Source organism: Girardinichthys multiradiatus, chromosome 9 (genome assembly GCF_021462225.1).
Source record: "Girardinichthys multiradiatus isolate DD_20200921_A chromosome 9, DD_fGirMul_XY1, whole genome shotgun sequence".
In the NCBI taxonomy this organism is placed as follows: domain Eukaryota; kingdom Metazoa; phylum Chordata; class Actinopteri; order Cyprinodontiformes; family Goodeidae; genus Girardinichthys; species Girardinichthys multiradiatus.
The window spans coordinates 12,263,032-12,284,045 of record NC_061802.1 but is presented as its reverse complement, the minus strand read 5'-3'; the positions used below and the strand labels follow the sequence as shown (position 1 = coordinate 12,284,045).

At 41.8% G+C, this 21,014-nt stretch overlaps 1 protein-coding gene across 2 annotated transcripts in view; it reads left to right on the top strand.

Moving 5' to 3' along the window:
- LOC124873680 (regulator of nonsense transcripts 1) overlaps positions 1-21,014 on the top strand; it is a 42,606-nt gene that overhangs the window by 18,528 nt on the left and 3,064 nt on the right. For both annotated transcript variants that reach the window (XM_047374523.1, XM_047374522.1), the window contains exons 14-23: positions 15,380-15,523; positions 15,744-15,957; positions 16,059-16,176; positions 16,414-16,570; positions 16,768-16,910; positions 17,084-17,258; positions 18,466-18,547; positions 18,642-18,806; positions 19,950-20,170; positions 20,781-20,903. In XM_047374523.1, coding sequence (XP_047230479.1) covers positions 15,380-15,523; positions 15,744-15,957; positions 16,059-16,176; positions 16,414-16,570; positions 16,768-16,910; positions 17,084-17,258; positions 18,466-18,547; positions 18,642-18,806; positions 19,950-20,170; positions 20,781-20,900 — 1,539 coding nt within the window. In that variant the 3' untranslated portion in view covers positions 20,901-20,903. The remainder of the gene's footprint in view (positions 1-15,379; positions 15,524-15,743; positions 15,958-16,058; positions 16,177-16,413; positions 16,571-16,767; positions 16,911-17,083; positions 17,259-18,465; positions 18,548-18,641; positions 18,807-19,949; positions 20,171-20,780; positions 20,904-21,014) is intronic.

Below are 21,014 nucleotides of genomic sequence, written 5' to 3'. Positions count from 1 at the left end.
TGTAAATCCATACAATATTTTCTGGAACAATATCCATGACATGATTACAGTTTTGTAAAATACTTTTTACAAAGAAAGTTTTCCCGCAGCCGCTGGGTCCAACTATCATACATGAGAAAGGGACTCTAAATCTAGGATCAGAATCAATCTCCTGTAAATCCATGTGACTTTTTATTTTATTTCTTCTTCAACTCTAATAACCGAAAGGCAGAGTTGTCCCGTCAGAAAAAAGACGTCTCTTATCATACACCAGTCGAAACGTTTTAAGAAATGTCGCGTTTGTCAAACGGAATCTCTTTTTATCCCTCCTGATCGTGTGCTGAGGGATTTCAATGACACCCTCACTTGACCCCTGTAAGTAGTCCTCGACCAGCCCTTTGATGCTGTCAAAATTGACCCTCTCGCTGCATTCATGCGTCTGAGTGATGCCTTTAGCACGTATCACTACTTTTTTACGGTTTTTGGTCTGGTATGCATAACTCTTGGGTCCTGTCGATGCAAACTCCGAAATGCTGTCTCCATCTAACTCGTCAGTAAGATCACCCAGATAATTCCCCAATTCCAGAGGAGTTTCACCACTTTTTGTCACATAAATCAAACTGTCCGTGTCAATATAAATCAATCTGTCCTGTAACTTCTCCATGCTGCTGAGAAGTTTTAAACGTGCATAAGCGGTGGTGAATGCTGCAATAAACACATTATTTGTCTTACTTGGTGGATATATGACACGTTTACTGAAATTCCACTGCACTACACACATTTCAGGGTTGAAAAAATGAAAATAGTTAACCCTGTATTTACTCGAGAACATGAAGCTGAAAAAGTCTTCAGGGTTAGTGATGACTGTGGTCTGAGACAGATCACTTCTTTGCGCAAATTTCCCCCAAAAACTGTTTAAACACAATTTTGCAACCTGCCTTTTGGCAGGATTCATCTCGATTTTCTCAGGGTCTAATTGGATGCCCTGATGCAGTTTGTAGTCGCTTATATACTTTAACTTACTCTCCTGATCCACTGCTTCAGACGGATAGCCTGAAGCGTCCTGCTTACCCTTTAAAAAGCAATGAATGTAACCTTTAAAGATTGTATCACTTCTCTTTTCAAAATGCCACACCTCTGTGATTTTAGCAAGACGATAACTACACTCCAACGCTTTACAGAGTTCTACACTCACCCACACACCCGTCAGAGCTCTTTCTTGATCATTATGCGTGCAAGGACCTGACTGGTAATTTAATTCAGCGCATGTGCGGCAGAGAGTGAACACAAGTTTACCTTGGGATGTTCTGTAAGGTAAAACAGGGAACAACAGGTTACGTGGTGGGTAGACCACAGCTTTGATTATACCGAAGTAGCTGCTGGGGTCATCAAAATCTTTGTAAATGATGGTAGGGTGTCCGAGGGGAAAAACGCAGTTGGCGTTTACATAAGGGTACAGAGATGTGTAATCCACATAGTGTACAGTTTCATCCGGTTCCGCTGTGTACCTCAACTTCATAGGACAGGTGCGTCCACCATACAGAGCATCCCGGGGGGATAGCGGTTCGGGTGCATTAACTTTCTCAAGAAAGCTGATCACCCCTGGGTCTGATTTTTTCATTTCAATCCACTCATGCTCCCATATGACTTCGAGACGAAGGCCGTACACAGTTTGTAACACCTTGCTTCTCTCAACAGTGGCTGCGTAAAACTGTTCAAATGCGACCCCTCTCAACGGACACTTGTCATGAGGCATGTAACACTTTTTACAGCCGTGGAAAAAACAGCCATAAAATTCAAACGCAACTTTGACACCGTTAATCTCTGCATACCCATCCACTGAATATGGCCCGATTTTCTTTTCACCCCTATTTAATGCATGCTCGATAAATATGGCTCTGCTGTCTGCAATCCAGCCGAGCCATTGAATGGACGCGCTGGAGAACGTTTTACTGCTACGTCTGTAGTCCAGAGGTGATGGAATGGCTAAGGTTTGAGGAGGAAGGAAATTGGTTACAAAAACCTTCATGCAGGCTGATGCTATTGTGATACTTTTAAACGGATCCACACTTGTCTCCTTAAAGAACTCGTCTCTGAATTTTAAGCATCCTTGAAAAAGAATTTCAACGTCATTTTTACAATAACGAATAGCTTCTTTCTTAAAGTCAAAGACCTCTTTGCTCGCTTCTCTGTACCAGCTGCTAAACACCTGTTGTTCTTGAAGACTCATGCGTTCTACAGCGTAGCAGGATGGAGGAGGAAAAGCCCCTACATACTGGAGATGTTGTTCAGAGGAAAATAGGTGGGGGAAAAAACCCTTGCTTTGATCGGTAAAACCTAACGCTTTCGGCATGGCACTAAGCTTCATGCACATGAAGGACAGGCTATCAATGTATTTTAACCTGTAATCAGGGTCGGTTAAACAGAGAACTTTACTCCCTACCATGACGAGATGAGGTTTAATCCCTAACTGCAGCATTGCTGTGAGAATCAGGTAACCATCGTACCCCCGCGCATTGTGCGCTATTAAGGTGTAACCTCTGTACTTTGGCCTCCTGAAATGCAGGAGAAATTTTTGGGTGCAATTCAGTCCATAAGCGTACCATTCATCACCTTTCAACGTTTTAGCACAGACCAGAAAGGGGGTATGCATGCCGCTCTCATTGACGAGGCATTCGAAATCATAAAAAATCAGTTTATCATCAAGCTGATTAATTGCACTGCAAGGCAGAATGTAACACTTATGATCATCGCATGTAACGTCTAGGCTGGGGGGTACATTTTCACCGCAAATACTGCATTTTACATTACACACGTGTGGTTTATTCGGTTTACTGATTGGAATAACGTATATCCGTTTGCATACTTTACACAGTTTTACCAATTCACAGTCACTGATAGGCCTTTCAGCACTATTTCTGATGCGCGGTTCCCTGTGTCTGCTGAAACATGAAGAATTACGACAGATTCTTTGACAGCCTGCACAGCTTACAGGATTGCTAATCTCTTGCATACATGTATATGTTCGACACACTGGACAATAACCTTCACAATGGTGTGTATTTGCATTCTGATAGCTGGTGTAACAGTAATTACAAATATATCTGCACCCCATAAAACCTTTGAGATTTTTTATCCCATAGTAATGACCTTGAAATAACAGCAAAAACAGAGGGTTTGAACGATCAGGGAAACTGGTCTCAAATTTACACAGAGCAGTAGAGCCCGTGGTTCTGTGAAACACTACAATTTTTCTCTTCAGAATGGTTTCAAATTTACCAATATCACTAAAAGTAACTGCTGTTTGCTCGTCAAGGCCTGCCTGATGCTGCCATCTCCTCCCCAGTTCTACAGCACGGTGATCCGTGAGCTCAGGATCAGAGACGTGTGCGAGGCTGATTGCAAAACATAACTGATTACCGGTATTGTTTATAATATACAAATGACGCATTTTCTTATTAAACAGTTCACAGTCTAACGTTCCCGCAGCTTTACGCTTAGAACCTCCTGCTGGGTCATTAACAACCTGAAGAACAAATTCCATGTTATTATCTACAGGTATATTTGCATTCGATTGTACTAAATTGTCGAGGAAGTTTTCGAAAGCAGGCAGGATCATATTTCCATAATCTGTAACAGTAAATGTGATGTGACGATTGAGATTTTCACCCACTAATTCCAGCTGCACAACGTCGTTACGTCTGGTTAACGATCTCGCAGCGTCGGCTAATTCAATGATAATACGCATGATGTCTGTATAAAATGCTGCTAAATCTGGAACGTTACTTGGACAGGGCGGCGGTATGGTAAAAGGTCTCCTTATTTCATGGTTATTAAAATGTTCACGTTCAACCACAGCTGGAGGATCTCGCTCTATTTGATCAGAACTAACTGCTACGTCCGTATTGAAATGACCCCCGTGCTGATCTGCGGCGTGTGACGTAGAAGGATTCTGATGACTGTCAGGTGGATAATTTTGCTCAATGCTGTGTGGAGATGGTGCTCTATTTAAATCTTCAAGAGCCTGATTGATTACGTTTAAAACGTCACCGTGCTGATGTTCATTTATTACATTTTCACTGTTAGCAGGAGATGCATTTAAAACGATGTTATCTGCTACTTCTGCATTAACGGGAATTTTGCTAAGTTCATTAACTAAATGTCTTATTTCATCCAGGGCAAGTCTGATTCGGTTATCCATTTCTATGAACATAAGAAACAAAATAAAATAAAACTAACCTACAGAAAAAAACAAAAACAAAAAAAAAAAAAAACACAGTGATCAGTTCAGTTTAAAATCACCTTGATGTCACCAAAATGCTTCTTTAACAGAATCTGACATGCTGCCAGAAGCGTTAACGATGAGGCCTTATTACGAAGATCCCGTGAGGCTGTAGAGACTGTCTTCCTGCGTTGTCCGTTTCTGTAGCCAATCTGCCCTACCATCAACATTACCTCTGTAAGGAGAATGAACAAAAAATAAATAAATAGATAATAAATATATATATATATATTGAAATAATCACATTAAAGCTGGAAAAAAAACAAAGGAATTCAAATTAATTCAGTATGTATGTATGAATTAAAACGTACCGTTCATTAATCCACTCACTAGCGTTGCTCTGCTTTGTAGCGCAGAGAGTCGCTGTCTTTTGGCCGGGGTTAAATATTCTGTAAAAACAGAAGACAATAAAAGTTATCTTACGCTGCGCAGCGTTCATAAATAAAACGAAAAATAGTTTTTAAAATACACAAGTTTTTTTTTTTTTTATCTTACTCCGATTCTTTGTGGTAAAACCTCCAGATTTCACTTCTTGTTGAACTGAAACGGTGCCTCTCTGCTGAAAGCTGTCTTGATCTTTGAAAAGCGACCTTCTGGTGGGCGGATTCAATGTGGCATCTTTGGATGTATCTGTAAACAGGTTTATATGACATTTTATTGAACTATGCTTAAAATACATATATATTGTTTTTATTTAATTTTTATTTATTTTTTCTACCCTGCTGCTGCTCGACAACTGTGTCTTCCACAGAGCTCTCAGTCGAATCTGTAAACAGTTTTTTATCTGAGGTTTAAAATACATTCACTCTCAAAGAAAAAATAGATAGTTCTTAGGACTTACTTACTTTCTGGTGGTGCTGGTAACCTATCCGGTGTGTCTTCAGGGGAAATGATGATAATTGACGGGGGGTATTAAAAGAATCAGTTTTAATTTCTGTGTTAAAGGAAAGTTCAGTTGTTGTTGGGGGTTTCTCTTGTTTGGAAATAATTCGCCTTCTCAATTTTGACTGTCGATTCCAGCCACTGAACCCTCCAACTTGATCATTCGGGTTTACCTCTCTCATCAAATCTATAAATTGAAACATTGTCAAGGGTTAACTATAATATATATATATATATATATGTGACCAGGTGTAGAAGGATGGGACAGACACCAACAGCTCCCAAAATATAATGTGGGTTTTATTTCCCGACCATCCTCAGAATGGGGACAGCATTAAGTTTGGTTTGATTTGGCATTTTGTAAATGTGTTGCAAACAACTATTTAAAAAAAACAAACATTCAAGTAGTGCGTTCATCTCAAATCAAAAACTACAGTTTCTCTTTTGTCAGAATCAGAAAATTAGCTTTTAACACTGCTTCACAGACCTATTCAAGGCTTCTTTGGAAATAAAAAATAAAAACCCAGATAAGAGACAAAAAAAAATAAAATCTACCAAAGACAACAGTAGTGGCCTAATAGTGGTACTATAATAAAACAAAAAAAAACACCACTTAATAGTCATTCAACTTACATTTGTGCAAAACCACAGTACATTCTGTTTTACATTGTTTTCTACATTAGCAACTTGAACTCACTTGAAAATGGCTGACAGCCTGCCCAGACTGGAGCGGACACTCGCACCAGGAACCCTGGACAGTCTATCTCCCCTCTGAACAAATCAATTGCACAGAAGTAGGTAAACAGAACAAAATAGTAACCACTCAACCTTTAGTAAAGTTTCCATATAATCCTTGTTAAACACTCACGCCTTCACGTAGCCCTGCACGTTTCAATAGGAGGAACTCCTTCCTGACCGTAAGGCGTCAATCTACAGCAATCTCCGTTCCTACTGAGTAAATCGACTATAAATCTTTAAGTATAAGGCTTATCACAGCGTTGTCTACTAACTCCAAAGAGTATATTTAGGTCTCCTTACCAATTTAAGACATTTTCCACTGATATGCCTCGTTGTCTTGTCCTTTACGAACCGGAACCAACTGCTGGCGCTGAGTAATGACGTCACGCACGCGACATACACACACAGGAGACACTGCCATACTACCTGAAGCAACAGTGCCACCTGCTGGACCACTTGAAAACCGTACAAGGCAAAAAGAGGGAATAATAGCGACTTCTGTTTTAGAATTAGTAATTTATTTATTTCACCTGGCTACATTCTCCCCTGCCTGAAGTCAACGTCTCTGTGACTTCTTAACCATCAACCATAGCATTTAGTTTAGACGTGTAAAGAACCATACCCGCTAACACCTGGGACAATACATCTGGCGTGAAGGACATAGCATTACACGCGGTCATAGGTAAGTTAAATGGGTTTCTGTTTTTGCCAGCAGTTGTTCTAACACTTTTGCGTGGTGTTGGCGTAGGCGTGCTTGTATCTGCTCGTCCCACCCTCCGCCGCGGAGCAGGTACTGGTGTCACGTCTGGCTCCGCTTCAAACAAACCCGGATTTTTCTCGACTGGTTCTGGTTGGGGGAACATTTCTTCACCTAGCATGTCACTCAGTCCAGCATCACGTGATTGTTCACTGCTGATTTCATCCTCGAGCTGATTTCCTAGGTCTTCTAACCATGGACCAACAGGTTCATGGACTTGTTCCACCAACAGGTACTTGGGTTCTGACTCAATAGACTCAGACTCTACTTCTGTTTGAGGTTTACTCACAGGGGTAGTTGTTTTGTGGTTCTGTCTCGAAGGTGGTATAGGCCCCACACACAGGCGTAGATTGGACCTATGTACTCTCTTTATTGGCCCTCCCTTCACTGGTGCGACGGTGTGTGTTGTCCCATGCACATCCATAACTTTATACACTGTGGATGACCATGCATCTTGAATCTTATTTCTGCCGATGGGACGATAACGAAGATAGACATACTGTCCTATTTCCACAGGTGGACAGTGTACTTTTGCATTGTGGTGGGCCATTCTTTCGGCGGCTTTCTTTTCTGCAAATTCTCTGGCTTTCCCATGTGCGTCTTGGAGACGCTCCCGATGTGCTGTAAGCCAATCAGGGCCATCATGTTTTGCTTGCTCCTGTCCTAACAGAGCATCAACCGGCAAGTGAGGGTGTACGCCAAACAGTAAGTAATAGGGAGAGTAACCTGTGGAGGAGTGTGGTGTCACATTGTAAGCATACACAAGCTCCGTAAGGTGTTCAGGCCAGCGTAGCTTTTTCTCAGGAGGCAGTGTTCTCAGAAGGTCATGCAAGGTTCTGTTAAACCTCTCACACTGGGGGTTTCCCTGGGGGTGATGAGGGGTAGTGCGGGTTTTCTTCACTCCATACAGCCTGCACAGTTCTGCAATCACAGCGCTTTCAAAATTTCTACCTTGGTCGGAGTGCAAGCGCTCTGGAATACCGTACTTCAAGAACCACTCCTTTAGTATGACTTTGGCAGTTGTGTCTGCTTTCTGGTTTTTCATTGGGAATGCTTGACTGAACTTAGTGAACACATCAGTGACTACAAGTACACTCTCACAACCGTCTTTAGCACACTCCAGGGAAGTGAAATCTGTGGCTACAACTTCAAGTGGACAGGTAGCTAAGAATGGCGTTTGGGGTGCGTGAACTTTAGGCTGTGGCAACTTGGTTAAAACACATCTCTGGCACTTCTTCACCCACTGCTCCACATCTTCATGCATCCCTCCCCAAAAACATCTCTGTTTTAACAGGCCAAGCATCCGTTCTATACCTTGGTGGCCCATCTGATCATGCACACTAGTGAGCACTTTTTCCTTGAGACATGCAGGTAACAACAACTGGTGACATTTCCCAAGGTGAACATCCTGGATCTCACGGTACAAGAGTCCATCTTTTTCTGTGAGACGTGGCCACTGTTTCAGTAGTGTGAGTACTGGTCTAGGCAAGGTTTGCCTTTCTTGAAAGGAGGGTCTTCGTTTCATGTTCCAAAATGTTTTTAATATCTTAAGTGTCGGGTCGGAAGTTTGAAAGTTTTGGAGCTCAGTTCTAGTGTAACTAGGGAGTGTAGGTGTGTTTTTGTGTGTCTCATTGTTTGTTTCCTCACTGTCTGATTCGGAGGCATTTAACTGCCTCACCTGAAAACACTCAACCCCTGCAGCTACTAACTTAAGATCTAAACCGGTGCCTGTCCGAAGGCTGTCACATATGGCCACACAACCATCGAACTCTGCATCCTCTGAGCAAGGGTCGGACTCATTTAAAGCTGGCTGTCTGGAAAGGGCATCAGCCGCCGAATTACAACGACCAGGCCTGTACTTTACATCGAAATCAAATACAGCCAATTGTGCAACCCAACGCTGCTGGATAGCTCCCAACTTAGCAGTGGAAAGATGACAAAGTGGGTTGTTGTCTGTCAGGACTGTGAACTTGGACCCAAGGAGATAACTCCGAAACTTCTCTGTGACCGCCCATTTTAATGCAAGAAGTTCCAACTTCATGCTACTGTAGTTTTTATCATTCTTTTCAGCCCCTCTAAGTCGACGACTCGCATAAGCTATGATTTTTTTTCTTCCCCCCTGTAGCTGGTGTAGAACTGCACCTAATCCCAGGTTGCTAGCGTCCGTCTCCAACACAAAAGGAAGCCTAAAGTCTGCAAAGCCTAGCATGGGGGCACTGGTTAACTTGTCTTTGAGATGATTGAAGGTCCCTAAACACTCTGGCGTCCAGGCAGACTGGAACAACTGATTAGCTTTGGCTGGGCTGCGCTCCTTAAGACAGGTATTGACCACCTCATGGAGAGGTCCTGCCACCTGAGAAAACCCTTCAATAAATCTCCGGTAGTAACTGCAAAACCCTAAAAAGGATCTGAGCTCCTTTACTGTACTGGGAGTAGGCCATGTCTTGACTGCACTAATTTTATCGGGATCAGTGCCGATTCCTTCAGCTGAAACTTGGTGACCCAGAAACTTGACTTCAGACTGGAGAAAGTGACATTTTTCAACTTTGACTTTCAGACCTGTCTCTTGTAATCTTTTAAGAACTGTTTCTAGTCTCCCAAGGTGCTCCTGGAAGGTCTGGGAAAAGACGAGTAGGTCGTCTAGGTATACTAAAACGATCTGAAATACAAGGTCACTCATTGTTGCTTGCATTAAACGTTGAAAGGTGGCTGGAGCATTGCATAATCCAAAAGGCATTCGTAGATACTCATATAGACCAAAAGGAGTTGTGAAAGCCGTTTTGTGCCTGTCTTTCTCATGGACTGCAACTTGGTGGTAGCCACTCGCCAGGTCGATGCTGGAGAAGAACTTTGCACCGCATAGTGCATCGAGACTCTCATCTATGCGTGGCAGTGGAAAGGCGTCACGCCTGGTTTTTGAGTTCAGTTTTCTGTAGTCCACACATAGTCTTAAACTGCCATCGGGTTTCCGGACTAAGACTATTGGCGAAGCATAAGAACTGGAGCTCTCCTTAATAACACCTTTCCTTAACAGTTCTGAAATGTGATTTCTGACCTCTTTGTACTGGTTTGGTGGGATCCGCCTATAGGGCTGGGATACCGGGGTTCCATCTAGTACAGGGATTTCATGTGTAACCCTGTCAGTGTAGCCTAGGTCTTCATCATGCACTGCAAAAACATCAACATATTTTAACAACAATGACTTCATCTCTGCCTGCTGCTCAGATGTACCACCTAGGTGTAACCGATCAAGCAAGGTTTGTATGTCTCTGTCGGGCTCTTTGCTGCTCTTCTGGTTGACAGTAACTTCCTCATGGTTAACAGATATGCGCTGAAACCGTACTTCATATGGGTCACCTTCTATGCACTGACAGGGAGTTATAACACCTAGCCTGGCTTTAGCTGGGAGCCACACATCACCTTGTGAAAAGTTTAGTACTTGTACTGGGAAAAGATGACTATTGGCCGACATTACCGTGGGCAAAACAATCACTCCACCAGGCAGTGGGTTGTTGCCTGGTTCTAACACCAGAGAGATGTCATTACCATGTCTCCTAGGGCCTCTAACATAGACTGTGGAGACCGATAGAGCAGGCAGGTGACATTTATCTTTTTGAGCTACACGCGCCACCACTGACTTTTCTACCAGTTCTGCCTTCTGTACCTGCTGAAAGGCTTCTCTCCAATCTGAAACAAGCTCTCCTCCTAGAGCTGCATCAAACTCAGCGAGTATCAGCTCTTTGCATCGTTTAGCGATGTTCATTCCGATAATCCCAGGTGGTGATGAATCAAGTCCTTTGCTGTCTGCTGCATTGTCCTCTTTAATTATCAAAAATCCACATTCAGGGATAGTGATTCCCATCACTTCAATATCTAGCTCAACATAACCTAGGTAGGGTAATGGAAGCTTGTTAGCAGCTGTGATTTTGAGCCATTTAGATGTACAGTGCATGTCTCTGTCTTCTCCGTGGAGGTGGTTTCGGAAAAATTCCTCAGTTAAGGTACTCACATTGCTCCCTGAATCAAAAAGGCATTTCAAGGAAGCACCATCTATTTTAATGTCTACTGTGGGGCATTTTCCTACTGCATTTTCCAAAAAGCGCTCTTTAGTTAAAGTCTGGGGTGAGCCTTCAGACTTCCCTCGCATTGCTCGGCTCCTAGCAACCGAGGGTCCTAGTTTCCCTGCACCGTGACGGTTTGGCTGAGTGTTAGACTGACTGGGGGCTCTACGTGCAGAGCATTGTCTGGCCATGTGTCCTACTCCTTCACATCTTATGCAGATGGGCTGGCCATCTTCAGTGTACCTGAGTGTAACTTTTGGCCTATTACTTAGGTTTGCTCCATTAGGTTTAGCTTTTTGGGTTGTCAATTCACGTACAGCATTTGTTAACTCTCCAATAGCTTTACCTTGCTGAGCTATTATTTTTACAACTTCCTGGAGTGTCATGGCCAACTCACTTTCTGTGTTGCTGGGGGTCTCAGCACCTGAATGCTTGTTGGGACTTTCACCAATCAAATTCCTGCTTCTTGCCACATTTGTATTACGGGGTTGTTCTTCAAGGCTCCACATAATGGCCTCTTCACGAACATCAATAAGACTTGACCTTGGCTTCTCTCTGATGAGTCTTCTGAGCTCGCGGCGGAGGGTGGAGTCACGCACGCCTTCAATGAACTGATCCCGCATCGCAAGCTGTGGGTTAGCAACCACATCAGGAGAAATTAACAAAGCGGAGTTAAGAAGCTGAGAGAGTGCATGTGAGAAATCTCTCAGGTCCTCTCTGTCCAACTGACGCCGTGAATAGAATGCATGTAACAACTGTGGTGTGGTGCGTTTTTCTCTAAATGCGTTACGCAAGTATGAAAGCAAATCACTGGGTTTAACTGCTTCACCATGAGTACGTAGTTTAACTTCATTTAACGCAGAACCTTTTAGGAGTGACATTATAAAGTCTACCTGGTCTTGTTCCCGTAGACCCCTCAAACTGATAGCCCGCTCAACCTCTTCAATAAACTCATCTACAGATTGAGCATCCTTACCTGGGTCACCACTAAATGGCACTATGTGTTTCTCTCTAGGCACATACACGATGGACTTTGTCGGTACATCACCCAAAGAAGCAATACTTGACATGACAGCATCATGTTTTCTACTCAGTTCAGTAATTTGTGACTGTAACTGTGTCAATTGTTTACCGCCATTAGCACTTTCAAAAGGAGGTGCAGCAGAATCACCTCCTGATTGGCTCGTTCCAGGTATGGATCTGCCCTGTCCTTCCTCACTATCTGACATTTTGGAAAGTCTCTGTTGGAGTCACAGTCTCTTAGAGTTGTGATGTCGCTTGGCCTCGTCCTTAGAGGTTGATGTGCAGTTCCTGGCACTTTACCAATTACGTCCCTCTCCTGAAGCTCAACTCGTACGCACTCGGCCCCTCTGGAAGCTCTGCACCACTCACGGACCAGATGAGACTCCTCTTCACCACTACTGTTGTCTTTTAGTTCAAATAAAAATTTGATAATACATATAAAGAAAATGGCAATTCAACAAGTGCCAAACCAACCTGGAAATCCCACTTCTGACACCAAAAAGAGAGGGCTGGCGTTTATGTGACCAGGTGTAGAAGGATGGGACAGACACCAACAGCTCCCAAAATAGAATGTGGGTTTTATTTCCCGACCATCCTCAGAATGGGGACAGCATTAAGTTTGGTTTGATTTGGCATTTTGTAAATGTGTTGCAAACAACTATTTAAAAAAAACAAACATTCAAGTAGTGCGTTCATCTCAAATCAAAAACTACAGTTTCTCTTTTGTCAGGATCAGAAAATTAGCTTTTAACACCGCTTCACAGACCTATTCAAGGCTTCTTTGGAAATAAAAAATAAAAACCCAGATAAGAGACAAAAAAAAAAAAAATCTACCAAAGACAACAGTAGTGGCCTAATAGTGGTACTATAATAAAACAAAAAAAACCACCACTTAATAGTCATTCAACTTACATTTGTGCAAAACCACAGTACATTCTGTTTTACATTGTTTTCTACATTAGCAACTTGAACTCACTTGAAAATGGCTGACAGCCTGCCCAGACTGGAGCGGACACTCGCACCAGGAACCCTGGACAGTCTATCTCCCCTCTGAACAAATCAATTGCACAGAAGTAGGTAAACAGAACAAAATAGTAACCACTCAACCTTTAGTAAAGTTTCCATATAATCCTTGTTAAACACTCACGCCTTCACGTAGCCCTGCACGTTTCAATAGGAGGAACTCCTTCCTGACCGTAAGGCGTCAATCTACAGCAATCTCCGTTCCTACTGAGTAAATCGACTATAAATCTTTAAGTATAAGGCTTATCACAGCGTTGTCTACTAACTCCAAAGAGTATATTTAGGTCTCCTTACCAATTTAAGACATTTTCCACTGATATGCCTCGTTGTCTTGTCCTTTACGAACCGGAACCAACTGCTGGCGCTGAGTAATGACGTCACGCACGCGACATACACACACAGGAGACACTGCCATACTACCTGAAGCAACAGTGCCACCTGCTGGACCACTTGAAAACCGCACAAGGCAAAAAGAGGGAATAATAGCGACTTCTGTTTTAGAATTAGTAATTTATTTATTTCACCTGGCTACATATATTTTATTGCATTTAACATTTACTTACCATAATCTGATTGTGTCAAGATGAAATCGTCATGGTCATCAGCGGTGGGTTCTATGACAAAGAAACAAATATATATATATATATATATATAAACAATATATATAAACAAAATTTGAGAACATTCACATGCATTTAATGATTTCTTAAAAATGAATACTTACTTACTTACTTACGTTTAAAGATGTCATTGTGCTTTTGTGAATTATCAGAAGTAGAAGCCACAATTTCCGGGTTTCCTGAAATATTTACCGACATTTTTTCTTGTCAGTACTGGTATTTTTCAATGTAACAAGTGTTATGGTTCAAAGACATTCAGCATTTGAAGACCCTGACACAGAGGTTAACCAATGAAACAGAGCCCCAACATTTACACACAGTATTTATACCAGAACATGACAGTGTTATCTCAACTGCAAAGACTATGTTTTTAAGACCAAAACCCTTCTTGAGTTCAAAGGTGATATGTTATCTAAGAAACAGACGTAACTGCCCCTTCCTGACATCGCCCCTAACAGTTGGATATAGAATAACTGTAACCCTGTAACTCTAAGATGAAAAAGTAAATGTTTTAGAAAAGCTACAGGTAACTAAAATTATCATTCCTTTTTCCTAAAATGGAGTCTCTCATGATTCAAAAACAAACACATCATTGCTAGTCAGTTTGTAACTTGGAAACCGTATACCGATGTTCTTTTTTTTTTCTGTTAATCTCATATTCGTCTTACCTCTTTCAGCTGCTTTTCCAGTATGTTGACGCAGAAGCTGAAGGTTTTTCTCGTTCCATCGATGTAGTGAAGCACAATTTTTTTATTTACTTTTTTAGGTCTTTTCTATTTTGAACGGATTTAGACTGGCTCATATATTCAACAAATAGGTCCTGCTGTAAAGCAAAATTAACTTACAATTCTGTCAGGTTACACAGTTCCTTTATTAGGATTTCATGTGATAGGTCAACATTAAGTTGATTATACCTTTAAAATATAAAAGGATGCATGTCTTTTTTTTTGTTTTTTAGATGTATTAACGCCTGAAAAAACATACAGATTATTAATAACACCCTTAAACACACCCCTGTGTGTTTTAATTGGCTCATTTAAGGTATCGCCCCTAATGACGACAACCAATCAGCATCCACTGTTACGCCCCTTGGACACACCCCCCTGCTTGACCACGTGACCTCCTGCCCACATGGCCCGCACCGGAAGTCCCGCCCTCACCGGAAGTCCCGCCCACCTGTCAAAATGTTTTGAAAGGGTGCACTTAAATTCTCTTCCATACACCGAACTGGAGTACACACAAAGTAGGAAGATTGTCTTGATACAGTACAACCCAAGGAATTACTTGGATAAAACCTAGTAAATGTTGTGTAAAAAAAAAAAAAAGATTAGTCTGAAGAGTTTTGGCCCTCTTTTCTTTTTCCTCTGGTTATTACTTGTGTTCTTGCCCTTTTATCCCTGCATAAAACCCAGTTAAACCAACTGCGTTTTTAAAGTCATTTGGTTGGTAAACAGTCTACCTCTGTGGAATTTGATCTCAGTATAAATGCAGCTGTTCTGTAAAAGACCTTAGAGCTTTGTTAGAGAACATTGGTGAACAAAGGCCGAGGAACACAGAAAAAAGGTCAAGGATGAAGCTGTGGAGAAGTTGGGTCAGAGTTGACGGGAAGGTGGATGTAGCTTAAACACAGAACCATCCAGGAAGATTACAGATGGATGAAAAAATACTTTAAAAACCATATAAAATTTTATTTGGGCTTGCTGTTTTACTTTCTTTTTGGACACTCAACCCGTTTTTCCTTGGGGATGCTTCAAATGATTATACATTGTGATATGATTAATGTGTGCCTCCGGGAGATGTTGTTTCTTAACCTTGCAACTATTATGGTCATGTGAAGACATGCCATTAAAGAAATAGAGATAAATTAGAGCGCTCCTGCAGTATATACATGGTGAAGTCATAAAACGGAGAAGAGATTAGAATAACGTAGCTCAGCTTGTAATGATCTGTCAGAAAATGAGGCTTCTCCTCTGCTCGTAACAAAGAGGTTTAAGTGATTTTCTTCGTCGTCTAGAACGCTGATGTGATTTGCTGCACCTGCGTTGGAGCTGGAGATCCCCGTCTGGCCAAGATGCAGTTCCGCTCCATCCTGATTGACGAGAGCACTCAGGCCACTGAGCCGGAGTGCATGGTGCCCGTAGTGTTGGGAGCAAAGCAGGTACCATTATGTGCATTCACCAAACCAACCATCTTTTTACTAAAATCTGGTTGATTCCAAAGCAGTTCTAATTCATCACTTCCTTTCATTCTCACTTGAGTATTAAATATGTTTCCCCTAGTTAATAATATTTTATGTACCTGTGAATACTGAATTTATGCCTAACAATTAGTTTATATTTTAGTAAATAACTCAGTCATATGTTTCGTTTCTTTTCTAGCTGATTCTGGTGGGTGACCACTGCCAGCTGGGTCCTGTGGTGATGTGTAAGAAGGCAGCCAAGGCAGGTCTGTCTCAGTCTCTGTTTGAGCGACTGGTGGTGCTGGGAATCCGGCCAATCCGCCTGCAGGTCCAGTACCGCATGCACCCAGCTCTCAGTGCCTTCCCCTCCAACATCTTCTACGAAGGCTCCCTGCAGAATGGCGTCACAGCAGGCAAGCCAAATGATTTCATTTTATCACAGGTCCATTTATTTTTCCTTATCGCTTGTATATCAGCACGTTATTGAAAACAAATCTCTTCGTTCTTTTCCCAGCTGATCGCATCAAGAAGGGTTTTGACTTTCAGTGGCCTCAGCCAGACAAGCCCATGTTCTTCTACGTGACTCAGGGTCAGGAGGAAATTGCCAGCTCTGGAACATCATATCTGAACAGGTAACATTTTCTCCCACTGTCACATAAAGACAAACCTGAGGCCACATTTTGAGGACTGCTCTATTACAGTCTTTACATCAGAACTGCTGTGGTACATAATGAATAGTTTGAAGGTGTATTATTACTATGTAACGATGAACAGGAAGGCCTTAAAGTTTTGAGTTTTTTACTTTGTTTACAGTTTTCCTTTTTTAATAAGAAAAGCGCAGAGCTTTAACAGTCGCTGATGTTTTTAAGGACTGAGGCTGCAAACGTGGAGAAAATCACCACCAGGTTGCTGAAGGCTGGAGCTAAACCCGATCAGATCGGTATCATCACCCCGTATGAGGGACAGCGCTCATACCTGGTCCAGTATATGCAGTTTAGTGGCTCCCTTCACACCAAACTGTATCAGGTACCATCATTTCCTGACTGTGATCACCAACAAAACTTGACATGTACAGTGTCTTTAAAACTTAAACATCCTGCAAACAGCTTTGTAACGTTAAAATCTTCCCCATGACTCCAGTTTGCATGCCATTATTTGATTGTGTGTGTTTCTTGTTCTGCTACTTTAACTCTGCAATCTTCACCTGTTTTATTTCTGGACAGCAAGTGGAAATTGCCAGTGTGGACGCCTTTCAGGGCAGAGAAAAGGACTTCATCATCCTTTCTTGTGTTCGAGCTAATGAGCATCAGGGCATTGGCTTCCTGAATGACCCGCGTCGTCTCAATGTGGCCCTGACCAGAGCAAAGTAAATATCCCTTGAGGATGATCAAATCCCTGTAGATAGACACAGCTACACCAAGGCTAGTTTTAGTTGAAACATTCAGGTTGCCTTCATTCTTAGAAATAAGTTTTAAGAACATGGTTTCAGCTGCAAGCCTCTTCTTCATTCTGGATCCATCCTCTTGTATGTATTTAAAGGTACGGTGTGATCATTGTGGGGAATCCGAAGGCGCTCTCCAAGCAGCCCCTGTGGAACAACCTGCTGAACTACTACAAGGAGCAGAAGGTCCTGGTGGAGGGACCCCTCAACAACCTCAGAGAGAGCCTCATGCAGTTCAGCAAGCCTCGTAAACTGGTCAACACCATCAACCCGGTTAGTACCACCCTGCATTTATTCCTTATTCATGAATTTATTCATTTACGGACCACCTTGTCATGCTGTTGCACAGCCCACAGTTTGAGAATGATTGGTCTGCATCAGATGAAAAAGCTGGTCTAACAGATCCAGGTGATATAGAACTTACTCAGCTATAGTTACATGTTTGATTTGACCCACTTGTCTGTGCATGCTTCACAGTTCTGACCAGAACACACTAAGCAAGGATAGAGAGAAGAGTACATTGTATTCAAAACAAAAAAGCCTACAGTAAAACCTGAAGAGCTGTAAAGCTTACCAGGTAACTACTGGACTGTAAAGTATGAGTAGGAAAAGGCCAATAATTACAAGCTGTAATGCCAGGGTTTCTGCTGGTTATTAAAAAATCGTGAGTGTAATCATTCCAGTCGTAACCCATAAAAAGACTTAACTGTATCCGGATCGTCCAGACCAAGTCTCAAGCACTTGTTTATTCATTGCTTCTTTCTTCCAGTACACCTTCTACATTCATTTGTTCTGCATGTTTTAGATCTGGCTGCACGAAGGTACTCTGCTCCTCAAACGGACTTTTTTGTGTTTTTAGGAATTAAGATCAAAACCTTCTTGTTATCTTATCCACTGATTGTGCTTTCTTCATGCTCTTGCTTGAAATCAGTTGACCAAGACCTATTGTCAGTAACGGTGATGAAGCTGACTGTGTTCTGTGTTTATAAAGGCGTCAAGTCAGGTAACCTTGGTAGGAAAGCAAAGAACTCACAGGCCAGAGTCAATGAGAAAGTTATATCTAACTTCCTTCAGCTTTTGTTTAGGTGATGGTTTCCCAGTTTACGTTATTTTCATAACCCATGTAGGTCTTGTTTGACATCCTAATGTGATAAAAAACTTAAGTTTAACTTGGTGAAACTAGCAGAATCCCTGCAGAGTCCAGTTTGCTTTGGGCATTAAAGCAATTTCCAGTCTTGGCGTCTACATGAAGACCAGGATATGGATGCATGTAACGGACTTAAATGTGCGTGTAAACATACTGAGTTTGACTGGTTATTGAACATTAAAGCATGTCAGCTCCTCTAAAGGATTTGACACAAGTAATAAAAAGTCCTAACTAATTTGTCTTCTCAAATGTTGGTATTAGTTGTCTTTTTCTGGAGTTTTGGGGTTTAAATAACATTGTAGTTGTTTTTGTTGATTTGCTTTTAAATGTTAGGGAGGACGTTTCATGAGTACTGCCATGTACGACGCCCGTGAGGCGCTCATCCCAGGCTCCGCCTACGACCGCAGCAGTGCTGGTATTTATTTACCGTCTCACACGTTTTAAAATAAAAAGATGTTTTTGCAGTTGTATAAATTTAGCCTGGATGAATTTTTTGAATTGTCTTTCAGCTGGACGCCCGTCCAACATGTACTTTCAAACACATGATCAGATCGGGATGATCGGAACAGGACCGGGTCAGATGGCGGCGATGAATCTCCCGATACCCTTCAACCTGGTGATGCCTCCAATGCCTCCACCCAGCTATCTGGGTCAGACCAACGGTCCTGCTGCAGGTACACTACAGAACTTTTTCAGCCCATTTTAGACCTCAGAAATGGCAGCTTGGTGCACCAGACATGCCATGCTCTGTGCATAGATTGATTTTTTTTTTTTTTGTAACCTTTGACCCTGCAAGAGATGGGAAATGAAACCAGACCAGGAAGTGTTGATAAGAAGTGTGTACGAGCAGGGGAGTCTACGATCTACTGTAACCAAAAAGAAAACATCTCTTATTTAAACTGTTTGAAAGTTGAAAATGAGAATCTGACTGCAGATTTGTTTATTTATGAGTAATACGTTGCATTTATGGTGACTTGTGGTGTTTTTCATCATAAGAAACCAACCGTTTGAAACAATGTGAAGTAAAGCGCCACAGTAACAATAGAGATTTACCACTAAACGTTAAGCTTTTAGTGCTCCGCTGGCCAATTCTGAACAAACCACTCTTGTTTTTAAATATAGAAACAGGATGGATTTATATAATTAAGAGAAGGTAAAGATTAGAGATGCACTGATAAGATCATTCTTTGATCATTTCCACTCTAGTTTTTTGTTTTTTCACATTTGGCTGCCAATATGGATTTTATCTGACTAGTTTTTCTTTAACAGTCATAATTACCAGCATTTAAAGTGTATATATCTAGCGTTCCTGCCATGAGCAGTCATAAATTATTATTAGTATTAATACATTTAGCTCTCTATTGTTGCAGCTTGAATGAAGCTTCTTGCATCTCTGGTCCTCCTCTGGCTTCATTTTAAAGACCCAATTCTGAAAATAGTTTACCTTAATGCCTTCTTCCAGCAGTAACAGCATCCACACTGAAGAGAGTTGTGATTAGCACAGCATCTCAGAACAACGTGATGGGTTCTGACTGGTGACGGGCCAAGCAAGCTCAAAATAAGCCGACTCTGGTCACATCTGATAAAAACGTTTTCTGTATTTATTAAGAAAATCTCAGGGACTTTATTGCAAACCACAGTTTGGATTAACTAAAGTATGATGACATGATGTTTGGGACTTGTCTCAAGGGTTGGTTTTGGTTCTGGTATAAATAACATTTATTTGGAGACTCAGTTGTGGTTTGTTATCCATCAATTTCTAAATTGTAGAGATTTTATCGTCTCACCCGCCACACCTTTTTAAAATTTTTATTAAGGCCGTGGTGCTATGAAGGGTAAGCCTGGGCGCGGCGGAAGACAGAGGGCCCGTGGCTCGGCGAACCAGGGCACCAGTCAGGGTAACGGACCGCACAGCCAGGCCAGCCAGGACGGCGCCTCCCAATCTTTCTCCCAGGGGCCGCTGACTCAGGGTTACATCTCTATGAGCCAGCCCTCCCAGATGAGCCAACCTGGCCTCTCCCAGCCAGAGTTGTCCCAGGTAACACACACAGACATTAGTCAAATATTTCTGATTAAGGACATTTACCTTTATTATGTCGAATATTGAAATGCTTTTCTTAGTTTTTGGTCATTTCTTCCTGTTTCTGTGTTGTTGGAATAGTTTTCTGGGGAATTTCTATTTTAAAAAATTCAATAAAACACAGAAATATGGAAACGGTCAGTTTGGACTGCATAGAGTTAATATATCTGTACGCAATACAAAGATAGCAAAGGGCTTCTCGAACTGCAGAAAGTGTTTGATAATTAATTACCATGAATTCAAGCTCTTTATGCCTGTAAATATATTTGGAGACACTAGTCGTTTAATGCAGCACAAGAAAGTTCAAGGCGGTGAAATCTTTTCATTAAAACCTTGTTGCTGAGATGGAAATAAAACATTTTACTTTACCTGTTGCTGGGTAGACTACTCATTATCTGGGGATTCTGTTTGCTATGAACCTAAAGCAGAAAGACATTAACACCTTTTTATTTGTTGTTTATTTACAACAAGTCATGCTGTTACTTAGAAAGTTAGATGATTTGTTCTCACTGATGAAGGCTGAAAGGATTTACTTGTTTCTGACGATGCCTGCCCTCACGTTCTCCAGGATAGCTACCTGGGTGATGAATTTAAGTCCCAGATCGACGTGGCTTTGTCCCAGGACTCGACTTACCAGGGTGAACGTGCGTACCAGCATGGCGGCGTGACTGGACTGTCACAGTACTAAAGTGTAAGTACGCCTTGCCTATCTATCGAGGGCGAAACATGCATTTATAAATCAATCACTAATTAAGCAATTTAATACATAGGTTAGTCAGTATTTTTGATGTTTCAGTAATTT